Below are 13,981 nucleotides of genomic sequence, written 5' to 3'. Positions count from 1 at the left end.
AAACAACCTCCAGGAGCTTTTTGGAGACAATGCGATTCAACGTCCCATGGGAAGAGATCGATCGAAGAAGGCTGCGAGAAAATCGGTTTCGTCTGATGCGGGTACTTCATCGCGGGGTACGAGCTCTTCACGTGGTACGAATTCTTCAAGATTTGAGGAGTTGTCTTCTAGGTGGGAAGAGAAAAAGGATAAAGAATTGGAGAAACGGAGCATGGGTATTGATCGTATAGTTGAGGAAGAACGAATGAGGTCAGCACTCGAGTGTGTCACAAAAATTATTTACACTTGACGTTAACGAAATCCCCGACCCGAAAGAAAGGAAAAAACCTTTGAAGTTCAAGAAAAAGATGGCCGAGCATTACAAAGAATTCATTCAAGCGACGAGGATGACGCCGAGTAGTTGTAATTTCTAGTAATTTAATAAAGTAATGGTATTTTAGGATTTCTTAAGTATTTTTTTAGGACTTTAATAAATTGTAATCGTTTAATTTTATTAATTTAAGTGTGTTTTTATTAATATAAACTATTTTATATTTATTATTTTTATAAAAAAAATATTTTTTGTAAATAAAATTAATCAAACAAAAAGAAAAACTAAATAAAAATGTGGGTCCAATTTAACTCATCGCACAACCATCACGTACATCACTACAAACTCCATTACGCTCTCACCTCCATCACATTTGTCAACTCAGCACTATATTCCACAAAAACCATCTCCCCCATCACTCCATTACCACTAAATAAGGTCTAAAATACCTTGATGAGTTAACAATTAAGTAACATTCTATACCTCCTACCTTTAAAATTTCATATTTATATCTGTATATTATATTACATAAAAATATTCGTGGATTCTATCTTGAATAAAATAAGTTTTTGAAACATATGTTGCAAGCTATATAAGGAGCAGTTGTTGCCACCACTTCGTAGATATTTTAGTTGCATCATACAGTAAGATTTAGCTCTAAATAGTAAGATTTAGCTCTAATTAGTCTGTTTACTTGTCATTGTTTTTTAATTCTTTTAACACAATAATGAATAACATTAATATGAAATGGTGCAGGTAACCATATCAGGCCGGAGATTATAGGCCACCAATTGTCCAACCTTTAACTTGAAAGTAATGAGGTATCTACTCCTATAAGCACTCTCCTAAGGTTTTAATTTTATTTATTTACGTATATGTATTTATTATACTACTTATATCAAATCAAATTCACACACCATATCGCTAAAAGTATTGCCAGCATTTAGTTACCATGGTTGCACGGGGGGTACCACCTATGTGCAGGAGTGCAGCTGAGGTTAGGTGGTTAGGTGCCCCCAATTCTTATTGAGAAATATTGTTAATAGTCAGGTCATAAAGAAAATATAAAGGTCAATTTGGTTTCGTTTAAAATCTATTTGAGTTGCAAGTGCTCCAATGGAAGTTGGGGAAGAAAGAGTGTATACTTTTTTCTTTGATGTCCCTTGACCCCCCTCATTTATATTAAAAGGAGTAATCGAATTCGAGAATTAATCGGATAATGCTTTTTTATTTATTTAAATAATATAATTCAAAATTATTTGTGTAATATAAAAGAAAATTATAATCATAAACATAAACATAATTGTTTAAAATCGTTCATTTTGTTCATTAAAATTCTAGTTTAAATTCATTTTAAATGTTGACCACTTTTTATTTTGACCGACTTTGATCAACAAATCTGATTTTGACCCATTAATTAACAATAATCGATTAATTAAACGGTTTTGAAAATCGAGACGGATTGTTTTTAAAAAGGAGTAATCGGGGATTAATTGTGTGTTGGGTGGGGTGGGAGGTTTCAAGTTCGAGTCCCCTTCTTTAAATCATTTTGGGGTATTTACCCGATTTATAGGGTGACCTCCGGGAGGTTTTAACGTCCCATATTTTAGGATTTCCAATCGCTCCGCCTACCCTTCATAATAGTTTAAAGATCGGGTCCCTGTAATGCTATTCGGGCTTCCGTCCGAAAGCGCGTGTGTGCGTTGAAAATGATCGGGTTGGTGGGTTATTCCCGAATAAGTGATTCCAAATATTGTCTTTCAAAAATAAAATGTATAATATATAAAAAAAAAACTATAATTTTAAGTAAATAACTTTAATTTGACGTACTAATAGGAGAACTAAAATAACGTTCTATTAGATTTATTTTATAAATTACTTGTGATCTTTGATTGACTATTGTCTACTAACTCATGAAAGTGTTAGATATTAGCTCATAACTTTAAGATTTTTATATTTCGAACTTTCATGTATATGAAAACTCGTCTTTTTGAATACTACAAATAATAGGAGGATATATATTGTTGTAAGCTATTATATTATAGATGTATGAATTATATTGACAAATCAATTAATATTATGAAGATTATTTATTTCAGACTTTTAGTAATTATCTTTATCTCCATCGAACAGGTTTTCTTTATGCGCCACTGCATGGCTATGTTTGTTAGCTATGTTCAAGGCCCCCATTAGTATTTCTGCTATAGATCAAGGAGTCAGGGCAGGGTATTGGCTTTCGGATAGTGGACTAAATGTGGCTGACATTGGCCAACATATATCCAACTTCACTCACATCTACTTCGCATTTGCTACTCTCTCTCCGAATTATATACTTGCCGAATTCTCAGCGGGCAATATAGCGCAACTAAACGCGCTTGTAAAAGCGAAGAGTCGTTCGAATCCACCAATTAAGACTATCATGTCCATTGGGGGTGGTGATATTGCTGTATCAAAACTATTTTCTATAATGGCAAGTCAACCGGCTTCTCGAGCCGCATTTATTAACTCAACTGTCAACGTAGCTAGACAATTCATGTTTGATGGAATCGATGTTGATTGGGAATTTCAACAGAATCAGATTGATATGAATAATCTAGGTTTGTTGTTTAAAGAATTGCGTGCGAACCTTGAAACGGAAGCCTATACCACTGGTCAGGTTCGACTTATATTAACCGCCGCTGTTAGTTATGCACCTGTCTTGATGAACGATGCTCCTCTAGCCTACCCTGTCCAACAGATGAGTCAATCTCTTGACTGGATTAATATAATGGCTTATGATTATTATGGTAGCGATTGGTCAAAAGTAACTGGCATGCATACTGCACTTTATGACCCAAACAGCAATCTTAACACAAATTATGGTGTAAAGGCGTGGATTAACAAAGGTATGCCTGCTAAACAGATTGTGCTTGGACTAGCATTGTACGGCCGAACATGGTCACTCAAAAACCCAAACATCCACACTATTGGGTCCCCCGCCGGCCCCCGCAAAAAAGATGGTGGTGCACTAACGTATTCCGACGTCATTGAGTTTAATAGGGTCAACAAAGCATATGAAGTGTTCGATCCCGTTAGAGTATCCTGGTATTGTTACTCGGAAACAACGTGGATCTCGTACGAAAAAAATAATTCAATCGCATTAAAGGTAAAATATGCACGAGCGCAAGGCTTGCGTGGGTACTTCTTTTGGTACATTGGACAAGATTTGACATATGAACTACCAAGAACAGCTTCGGCAACATGGTTGAGCTGATATGTGATACATGTAATCTGTACGTTTGTGTGAGTGTTTATGTTTAAAAAAAAAAAAAGTTAATAACCTTGTTTCCTTGCAGCCATGTGGTTTATTAATTTTGTTGTGAAAATTTTCTGTGTGCGCGCAATTTGTTGTTTATTATAATGTAATATGATGTAAGATTGAAGTTGATTTATCGTTTGAAGTTTCTTAGTTTCAACTTATTGTTTCAAAGATTATGTATTGTAAGTGGTAATTAAAATTTTGGTTCATGTATAAGGGAATTGTTTAAGGTTTTTCAATCATTATCAAACCGGAGCGAAGAATATTAATGTTGTATTACTTTCTGAAATCAAACAACTCCATTGGTATAGGGCTCAAACAAGATGTTAAATCATCTCGGGGAAGAAGGTGGATTGGTGGAAGACAATAGAGTGGGTTAAAAAGTAGTTCTCAACTTTTTTCATGAAAGAAAAAAAAAATGAAAGAGAAATAAAAATAAGGTGAAATAAATTAAAAAGAAAAACTCAGCCTTATTATTTTATTTGGTATTTATTTTTCAATTACTTGTTCATTGTGTATGGTAATGGACTTGTATACTCCGTATTTTTTATTTTATTTTTGAAAGTCAAACTCACACACACTATTAACACGAATATTTACAACCATGAATATGCCCCAAGTGAGACTTGAACCCGCAACCTCTTGGTTGGAGGGTCACCACGATACCGCTGGGTCAAATGCCCTTTGGTACTCCGTATTTAACTAACAAAACTGAAGCTAGAGTAAAATGTAGAATGATAATAGAAGTATTTGTACAGAAAAAATCATTCATCAATGTACAATATATAAGTAGTGAGTGAAAATATCACATTCCCTAAGACCATAACTCTAAACAAAGTAAATAAAATAAAAAAACATAAAAGTTCTTAATCTTCAACTGGCCAAGCCTAAGAAAAATTTACATGTCTATTTTTTTTTTTTTTTTTTTAAGCGAAGAAACCCTCCTATGAACGAGCACATTGGCTCCCCCATAGAAGGTAAAACCTCGGGTAATCAAGCCCCCGAGCGCGAGACATGGTACCGGGTGATTTGCGCATTATGCGCACCCTCTAGTCACACTCCCTTTTTGAACAATTTGGCATAACCAGAAATTGAACCCGGGTTACAATTCTTTTAAAAACGTTAATGGTTATAAATTTTAGTGGAAATAAATTCTAAACATATTAGCAATCATGAACACGCGAATCACAAAAAATTGTAAACGTTAAGTGTAGTTAAAGTGTGGTTATAGTGATTTCGGGTGTTGTTTTTGCAGTGGATTCATGCATTTATGTTTTTAAAGATGTTAGGCATGTGACTTTTTACTTTTTAAAGTTATATTTTCGTTGATGGGAATTTTGCAAAGATTTCATTTTTCGGTTGATGCGTCTATAGTTTTGCAATGGATTGTTGAACTTTTGCATTGTATTTATCAATGTAATTGTTTTGTGTGTGTTGTACAGTAGAACGTAAAAACAGATGGTTTTGAAACATATTTAATTTCTCTTTTTTGAGAAAAAAGCGTTAACTATTTAGAATAACATATTATGTATTAAGGTAAAATAAATTGTAAAATGGATTTATTCAAGTAAAAGTGCATGAAACCAATAAGAGTTTTCAATATAGAGTTCTAAATGAACCCTTTGAATTTTGTGTTTCTAATTTTTAAATTTTTACGTTTAAATTGTTTATTTAAATTTGTGCAAGTTTTCTTTCTATGTGCGAATCTTGTTAAGTATTGTATTCTTTTCATTATTAAATATTTTTCTGTCTCACTATAAGTGTTTACATTTAACTTTCAGTGTCTTTCTTTGTCAAGTTTGATCGTAAATTTTTTATTTGTGTTATATATTATTTGATGAGAATTATATAATACGTTTAAAAACCAATCTATTCATATAAATTTTATCATAATATAAATATTATGTAACACAAATAAAGATATTTACAGTCAAAGTTGACAAAGAAAGACTCTGAAAGTCAAATGTGGACACTTATAGTGACAGAGGAAGTAATTATTTGCATAAAATGTTACCCTTAACTCTTGAATTTCACCAAATGGTGTCTTTTACACATCACGTTGTGTAGACAATGGGGGAGGGGGTTTTACCTTCTATTCTTTCGGATTGAACCGTGTTTCCTGTTAAACAGCAATTGAAAGTGAGTTATATAATTGCAGTAGATAAACGCGTTGATGGTATAGTCACCTAGATGATCTAATCTGATGTTAAAATAAATTATATGTATTGGAGTAAAATCATAATTTTGGTGTAACCCACATTGTCACATCAGGTGGAACGTTTCCATAACATTTTTCCACATTTGGAATTTTGAGCCAATCACTCAGGAATTTTCAAGAATACCTTGATGAGTTAATATTATTATTATTATTATTATTTTATTATTACAGTTCAATTAACTAACCGTACTTTTTTCATTTCCTTTTTCACCTTTTTTTTTTTAATCCTTTATTTTTTAAGCGTACCATTAAGCAATTGTTATCCAATTTTTTTAACGTTTAAGTAATTAACCGTTAGCCAATCAAATCTACTCCGCAGCGAAGTGCGAGTTTTTATTCCTCGTTAACTAACATTCTATACCTCCTACCAATAAAATTTCATACTTGTATTTGTATATTATATTAATTACATAAAAATATTGGTGGATTCTATCTTGAATAAAATAAGTTTTTGAAACATATATTGTTATGTCAACTTGCCTAGCGCACCCACACCACCGTAAGCTAGGATATAATTTGTTTGAGGCAAACTTGCGAGAAATAATAGAAAGCAAATAAAGTAACTGATAACACGACGATTTAACGTGGTTCGGCAAAACTCTGCCTACGTCCACCACAAGAGTCTCCTTTATTCTTATAATATAAAAGAATCTGGTACAAGAAAAAGTACACTATGGTTAAACTCAAACTCACGCCCCTTAGATTTTAGTATAAAATCTAAATTTCTTGTATACTTTTTTTACACTTCTTACAAGAATAAAACTCTCGAACTTACAAAGAAACTCCGTTGATATTATCAAACAACTATCTTTACTACTTAGTGATATGTTTTCCTTCTGCATGAACACATATATATAGATCAACATATGCATACGTACACGTTACTACCACAAGTCTCAACCACACATTGGTAAACCAATATGTTTTAGAAATGACATAAGCTGTCTTCTTTGACTTGTGAACATGTAGAACAATTCATTTCTTTTTTCAACAATTCTGGCTACTACTATTTGCAAATAGAAACCCATGTTTGTCAAAACTTTGGACCCCGTCCAACATTGTAAGCTATATAAGGAGCAGTAGTTGCCACCGCTTCGTAGATATTTCAGTTGCATCATACAGTAAGATTTAGCTCTAAATAGTAAGATTTAGTTCTAATTAGTCTGTTTGTTTGTCTTTGTTTTCTGATTCTTTTAACACAATAATGAATAACATTAATATGAAATGGTGCAGGTACGTACCATATCAGCCGGAGATTATAGGCCACCAATTGTCCAACCTTTAACTTGAAAGTAATGAGGTATCTACTCCTATAAGCACTCTCCTAAGGTTTTAATTTTATTTATTTATATTTATATTTATTACTACTTATATCAAATTCACACACCAGATCTCTATAGTATTACGAGTATTTAGTTACCATGGTTGCACGGGCGGTGCCACCTAAGTGCAGCTGAGCTTAGGTGCCCCCAATACTTATTGAGAAATATTGTAAATAGTTAGGTCATAAAGAAAATATAAAGGTCAATTTGGTTTCGTTTAAAATCCATTTGAGTTGCAGGTACTCCAATGAAAGTTGGGGAAGCTGGGGAAGAAAGAGTGCATTTTTTTCTTAGATGTCCCTTAACCCCTCATTTAGATTAGAAAATAATAAACTTAACCTTCTTTATTCGCGGAGTATTCAGTCGAAATTTTTGGAGCATTCGACAGTTCGAGAATTAATCAGATTATACCTTTTAGATATTTAAATAATATATTTCAAAATTATATTATTATGTTTAAATATAAAAGAAAACAATAAATATAAACATACTTGTCTAAAATAATTCATTTTGTTCAAAAATCCTAAAATTTAGTTTAAATTCATGTTAAAAATATTGATCATTTTTTACTTTGACCGACTTTGATCAAAAAATCAGATTTTGACTCATTAATTGACGCTAACCGATTAATTAAAAGGTTTTTTGAAAATCGGAACGGATTATTTTTGAAAAGGAGTAAGCTGGGATTAATCGTAAGTAATCGGGGATTAATTGTGTGTTAGATGGAGATGGTAGGTCTCAAGTTCGACTCCCCTTCCTTAAAACAAACATTTTAGGGTATTTACCCGATGTATTGGGTGACTTCCGGGAGGTTTTACCAACCCCTATTCCAGGATTTCAAACCGCTCCGTCAGTCCCTCAAAATGGTTTAAGGATCGAATCCGTGTAATGCGATTCGAGTTTCCGTCCAAAAGCGCGTGTGTGCGTGGAAAATAATCGGATGGGTGGCTTATTTCCAATAAGTGATTCGAAATACTTATTTAAAAAAAAAAAAACTAATGTATAATATAAAAAAAACTCTAAGTATAAATAAATAAGTTTAATTTGATGTACTAATAGGAGAACTAAAATAACGTTCTATTAGATTTATTTTATATATATATATATATATATATATATATATATATATATATATATATATATATATATATATATATATATATATATATATATATATTTTTTTTTTTTTTTTAAAGCAGAATATTAATAATTTATCGAGTTCGCAACAATTACAAAAGGTACACTCGATATCTACACAAGCATAGTGATACCGAGCTAGAATCCTATACTAATAATTGAAATACACGAATGCCTCAAAAAGAAAACTAGTTATACTAAAAACACTTGTGGATTATGTAACCAATCATGTCATTCTATCTTTCTTCATTTACATCTCTTCGCAATCCATTCGTAGTTTTTAACTTGTATCTCACTTATCGCAACCGGAGGTGACCAACTTGATTTCTTGAAAACCATTTGGTTTCTATTATTCCAAATGAGATAGCAACATGTTCATTCTACCGCTTGCCATATTTTGCTACCTAATTCGGAACATTGGTAAGGACAAAACCCGCAAAGGAGATTCCCAAAAGAAGGATTAACCGAACCGAACCCCCACCAAGAAAGAACTCTTTCCCAAATAACTCGAACATGTTTGCAATCTAGTAACGAATGTTTGGCCGATTTGATATAATCACCGCAAAGAGGGCAAAGAACGGAATGAATATCGATACCCCGCTTGTCAAGTTCGACCAAGACGAGCAATCTTCCCCGCTTTGCCCTCCATACGAAGATGCCCACTTTCTTTGGTAGAAGATTGTTTTTCATAGTTGCCAAAGGATTCGCACTTGAGGAATGCACACTTGAAGGGTAAGACTTTGCCATTATAGCTTTTGTTAACTTTTGTGTAGAGAATTTACTGCACCCACTTAGTTTTCAATTCCATGAATCTTCTTTTTCCGGATCCATCCTCATCGAAGCTAATATTTTCTCTAACTCATCTAATTCGCCTTTTGTTCTTCCCGTAAACACACGTGACCAATCCCACTTGAAATTCACTTTTTGATCCACCCATGAAACTCGATTCGCTACCGACGCGTTGGGGTTCAAGTCAAGTGGCACCAATCTCTTAAAAGTCTCCTTAAGCGGTTTATCCATTATCCAAGTATCATCCCAAAATTTTGTGTTGTTCCCATTCCCGATCACTTTAGCAAAAGACTTGGTGAAATCAACTCATGAGTTGTCAATCTCGAGACCTGCTTTAATAATATTACTCCACGTAGTGTTAGAATAAGGAAAAGTGATATCCCCACCCAAATTTAGTAGCCCCGAACCCCCCATAAATACTTTAGATAACCTTAACCCACAAGGAAGTAGTTTTGGTAAGGAACCTCCACCACCACTTGCCGATTAATGCTAGATTTTTGAAATTGAGAGAACCCACATTAAGTCCGCCATCCGCCCAAGGACGAATGACATCATCCCATTTAACCCACGAGATTATTGACTTGTTACCCGCCCCACCCCAAAAGAATTTACGTCTTACACACTTCAATTTTTTAAGCACACTGGGCGGGGCACGATAGAGCGAAAAGTAGTACAACGGTAAACTATTAAGAACCGATTTCACGAGAGTTAAACGCCCACCGAATGACATCGCACGCGCTTTCCAATCCGATAACCTTTTCTCAAATTTATCAAACACCGGTTTCCAACTTGATATTTTACCCATATTTGCACCAATTGGTAACCCGAGATAAATAAATGGGAATGAGCCAATCTTGCAACCAAATACACTAGCCATCTCCTCTACTTCTTTTTTATCTACACCCACACCAAAGATATTACTTTTAATATAATTAACTTTCAAACTTGAACACAATTCGACGCACTTGAGTAGTTTCATGAGATTTTCAATGTTTTCCATACTCCAAGAACCAAAGAAAACGGTATCATCCACATATAGAAGATGCGAAATAGAAACTTTATTCACCTCAATCTCCACACCGTTAAAAAGATTTTTCGACACTGCAGATTTAGTTAACAAATTAAGAGCTTCCGCCACAACCATACTAATACCCAAATGTTGCATTTGTTGTACTTCCTACGAATCGAAGCATGAAAGTACTTTGGATTTTCATCTCCCTCGAGATCCCACTTTATTCTTGTCTTTGGTTTCAATATGTTTGACTTAATTCTTTCCTTTTCGATCCAACAACGCCTGCAAATTAGATTTATTTTATACATTACTTTTGATCTTGATTGACTATTGTCTACGAACTCATGAAAGCGTTAGATATTAGCTCAGAAATTTAAATATTTATATTTCGAACTTTCAAGTACATGAAAACTCATCTTTTTGAATGCCACAAATAAAAGGAGGATATATATTGTTTTAAGCTATTATGTTATAGATGTATGATTTATTTATATTGACAAATTATTAATATTATGACGATTATTTATTTCAAACTTTTAATAATTATCTTTATCTCCATTGAACAGGTTTTCTTTATGCGTCACTGCATGGCTATGTTTGTTAGCTATGTTCAAGGCCCCTTTTATTATTTATGCTATAGATCAAGGAGTCCGGGCAGGGTATTGGGTTTCGGATAGTGGACAAAATGTGGCTGACATTGGCCAACATATATCCAGCTTCACGCACATATTCTTCGCATTTGCTACACTCTCTCCGAATTATATACTTGCCGATTTCTCAGCAGGAGAAATAGCGCAACTAAACGCGCTTGTAAAAGCGAAGAGTGGTTCAAATCCACCAATTAAGATTATCATGTCCATTGGAGGTGGTGGTAATAGTACTGTATCAAACCTATTCTCTACAATGGCAAGTCAACCGGCTTCTCGAGCCACATTTATTAACTCTACTGTCAACATAGCTAGACAATTCATGTTTGATGGAATCGATGTTGATTGGGAGTTTCCACAGAATCAGAACGATATGAATAACCTAGGTTTGTTGTTTAAGGAATTGCGTACAAAGGTTGAAACAGAAGCTAATACCTCTGGTCGAGTTCGACTTATATTAACCGCCGCTGTTAATTATGCACCTGTCTTGATGAACGATGCTCCTCTAGACTTCCCTGTCCAACAGATGAGTCAATCTCTTGACTGGATTAATTTAATGGCTTATGATTATTATGGTAGCGGTTGGTCAAAAGTAACTGGCTTGCATACTGCACTTTATGACCCAGACAGCAATCTTAACACAGATTATGGTGTAAAGGCTTGGATTAACAAAGGTATGCCTGCTAAACAGATTGTGCTTGGACTAGCATTGTACGGCCGAACATGGACACTCAATAACCCAGACATGCACACTATTGGGTCCCCCGCCGGCCCCCGCAATGGAGATGGTGGTGCACTAACGTATTCCGACATCATTGAGTTTAATAGGGTCAACAACGCAAATGAAGTGTACGATTCCGTCAGGGTATCCTGGTATTGTTACTCGGGAACAACATGGATCTCGTACGATAAAAACAATTCAATCGCATCAAAGGTTGGATATGCGCGAACGCAAGGCTTGAATGGGTACTTCTTTTGGCGCATTGGACAAGATTTGACATGGGAACTACCAAGTACAGCTTCGGCAACATGGTAGAGCTGATATGTGATACAAGTAGTCTGTACGTATGTGTGTATGTTCATGTGTGAACAAAAAAATGAATAATATAAAATAAAAGCTCTCAAGTATAAATAAATAAAAGCTTACGGTGTTAAAGATTATGTATTGTGCGCACTTTTTCCTTGGAGAATTCCATTTTACCAATCCACCTTCTTCCCTAAGATGATTAAAATCTTCGCCCAGATATTAATCATTTTTGCAAAAAATGATAAGTAGACGTCTTTTTATTACTACAGTGAAATGAATCATTTTAACCTAACGCTTTGTTGCATCGCTAGTCACCAACTCTAAACCGATGGGAGGTCATCAAATGAGACTATATTCATTTAAGTTAACATCGAGTACGCTTGTTTATTCAGATTATCAGACGCTTGTTTTTTAGACGCCTTTTTTAGTTATGGGTGATAGGTTGCCTATTTACGGACTTGTTTCATTTGCAATTGCACGTAGTCTTTATTAGTGGTATATTGTCTCGAGCATATCATTATTATATTTGCTTGACTTCGTTCGCTTTAATTTAGTTAGTTTGCATATGCCAAAAAAATATCAAAATCAACACTATAACAATGTTTTAAAAATAATTGTACATTAATATAAGTATACGTATTATTTAAACGATATAAATGTAACCCACCATGATATCTAGATAAGCAACTAACAAATCCAGCTTGAAAATCACAGAAAGGAAATACTTAATATTGGGTGCTGGATTCAACAAATTGGCACTGATGTTAAGCCAAAGAGTCAAACTTCAGACCCTGTTACATATAACATCACAATTGCAAATTTAGGAATTTACAAAATATAAACAAAAATTAAATAGTAAAAAATACTTTAAGCACTCAGGATGAAAAGGACTTTGTTGAAAATAGTAAAAAATCAATGATCTTTCAATCTCAGTGCAACATCATCATCACAGTGCAAATAAACGAAAATATTTTATATTATTATCTAAAGAAGAAAAGGAAAAACAATTAATTAAAAAGTGACGAACATTCAGAATGAGTAGGAGGTTTGCTAATCCATCATGAATAAATCTGATAATAAATTAAACAATCCTCATTATGTTCGCCTAAAAACTAATTTCGAATGAACGATAAATTAAAAACCATCAGAAAAAAATTGGATCAATACATCAGTTTTATCAACAGCTTTACAAAAAAGCGTGATATCAGACGACCGTCGTGAGATTAAAATCCAAAATCATCATCTTGTTTTATAAATTTAATATGATACGTAGTATAAAGAAATCAATTTTACCTTGAGGTCAAAGAACCATCGAAGTGATTCAAAAACTTCGGAGGAAAGATATGTTTATAAGGGGAACATGGTTATGAAATTAGGGTTTCAATCGATATTGCTAAACTTAAAACAGCCCTATTTACAAAACAAAGCCCATTGGGTTTTATATCATACGGCCCAATTTTAAATGACTCGTGTAGTCTAAACTCTAATGTCGCCTCTTACCCAGGCTGTATAAGATTAATTTCTTGGGGAATTGGCTCAAATACTCTTTTTTAAAAAAAATTGTTCAAAATACACTTTTAAAAAAAAAAAAATTGTCTTTTTACACCATTAGGTCGACCAACAATATGGTCGACTACCCTTTTAACTTGGTCTACCACCTCATTTTTCAAGGTGGTCTACCAAACTTCATTCAGAGCATGGTCGACTTCCATATAAACATGGTCGATTACCACCTCAACTACACATGGTCGACCACAAAGTAAAAAAACAACGCGAGCGACCAATGAGTTGGTCGACTTCCCCGGATTCAGGTTTCACGGATCCCGAAATCTGCAAAAACATTCATATATTGCCAAAAAAATTGCTACATTTTTAAAATTTTTTTTTTTTTTTTTTTTGCTCATTGTGAAAAATATGTAGACCACCTTAGAAAAATCATTCGGACTCGATACAAATGATGAAGAGGCTTCAACTTCCAATCTAACAAGCTCAATCATGTTAAGACAGTCGAAGCCGCCATTACCCCATTAACCGAACCCGAAAATCTCACATTATTCCTCTAAAATGTTATCCAATTCAAACACCGGCATAGAAGAAGGAGCGATCTCAACCAATATCCTTGTAAAGTGGCCTAAGAAAAGTTTGCACTAAAAACGAAACGCATGAAACTTCAATAACCGAATGGGAAACCACCTCAATATTACAACCAACATGGCACCGT

The 13,981-nt window shown here is 33.9% G+C and overlaps 2 protein-coding genes and 2 non-coding genes across 4 annotated transcripts; 2 read left to right on the top strand and 2 right to left on the bottom strand.

The window, feature by feature from the left end:
* Window positions 1-866: 866 nt before the first annotated feature.
* On the top strand, window positions 867-3,563 carry LOC139855195 (class V chitinase CHIT5-like). The gene is made up of 3 exons (XM_071844437.1): window positions 867-974; window positions 1,067-1,131; window positions 2,444-3,563. The coding sequence occupies exons 2-3, from the start codon at window positions 1,127-1,129 to the stop codon at window positions 3,561-3,563; spliced, it is 1,125 nt and encodes a 374-aa protein (XP_071700538.1). The 5' UTR covers window positions 867-974; window positions 1,067-1,126.
* A 3,365-nt stretch (window positions 3,564-6,928) lies between these two features.
* LOC139851312 (class V chitinase CHIT5-like) lies at window positions 6,929-11,894 on the top strand. The gene is made up of 3 exons (XM_071840329.1): window positions 6,929-6,947; window positions 7,060-7,126; window positions 10,653-11,894. Exons 2-3 carry the CDS (start codon window positions 7,122-7,124, stop codon window positions 11,767-11,769), a joined length of 1,122 nt encoding a protein of 373 aa, XP_071696430.1. The 5' UTR covers window positions 6,929-6,947; window positions 7,060-7,121; the 3' UTR covers window positions 11,770-11,894.
* An 895-nt stretch (window positions 11,895-12,789) lies between these two features.
* On the bottom strand, window positions 12,790-12,864 carry LOC139856464 (small nucleolar RNA Z105). The gene has a single exon (XR_011761948.1). It is a non-coding gene; the product is annotated as a small nucleolar RNA Z105 (small nucleolar RNA).
* Window positions 12,865-12,899: 35 nt separating this feature from the next.
* On the bottom strand, window positions 12,900-13,010 carry LOC139856474 (small nucleolar RNA Z161/Z228). Its single transcript, XR_011761957.1, has one exon. It is a non-coding gene; the product is annotated as a small nucleolar RNA Z161/Z228 (small nucleolar RNA).
* Between the last annotated feature and the right edge of the window lie 971 nt (window positions 13,011-13,981).

This window comes from Rutidosis leptorrhynchoides, chromosome 6, assembly GCF_046630445.1.
Source record: "Rutidosis leptorrhynchoides isolate AG116_Rl617_1_P2 chromosome 6, CSIRO_AGI_Rlap_v1, whole genome shotgun sequence".
Classification (NCBI taxonomy): domain Eukaryota; kingdom Viridiplantae; phylum Streptophyta; class Magnoliopsida; order Asterales; family Asteraceae; genus Rutidosis; species Rutidosis leptorrhynchoides.
The sequence above is the reverse complement of the archived record's forward strand: the minus strand, read 5'-3'. Positions and strand labels throughout refer to the sequence as shown.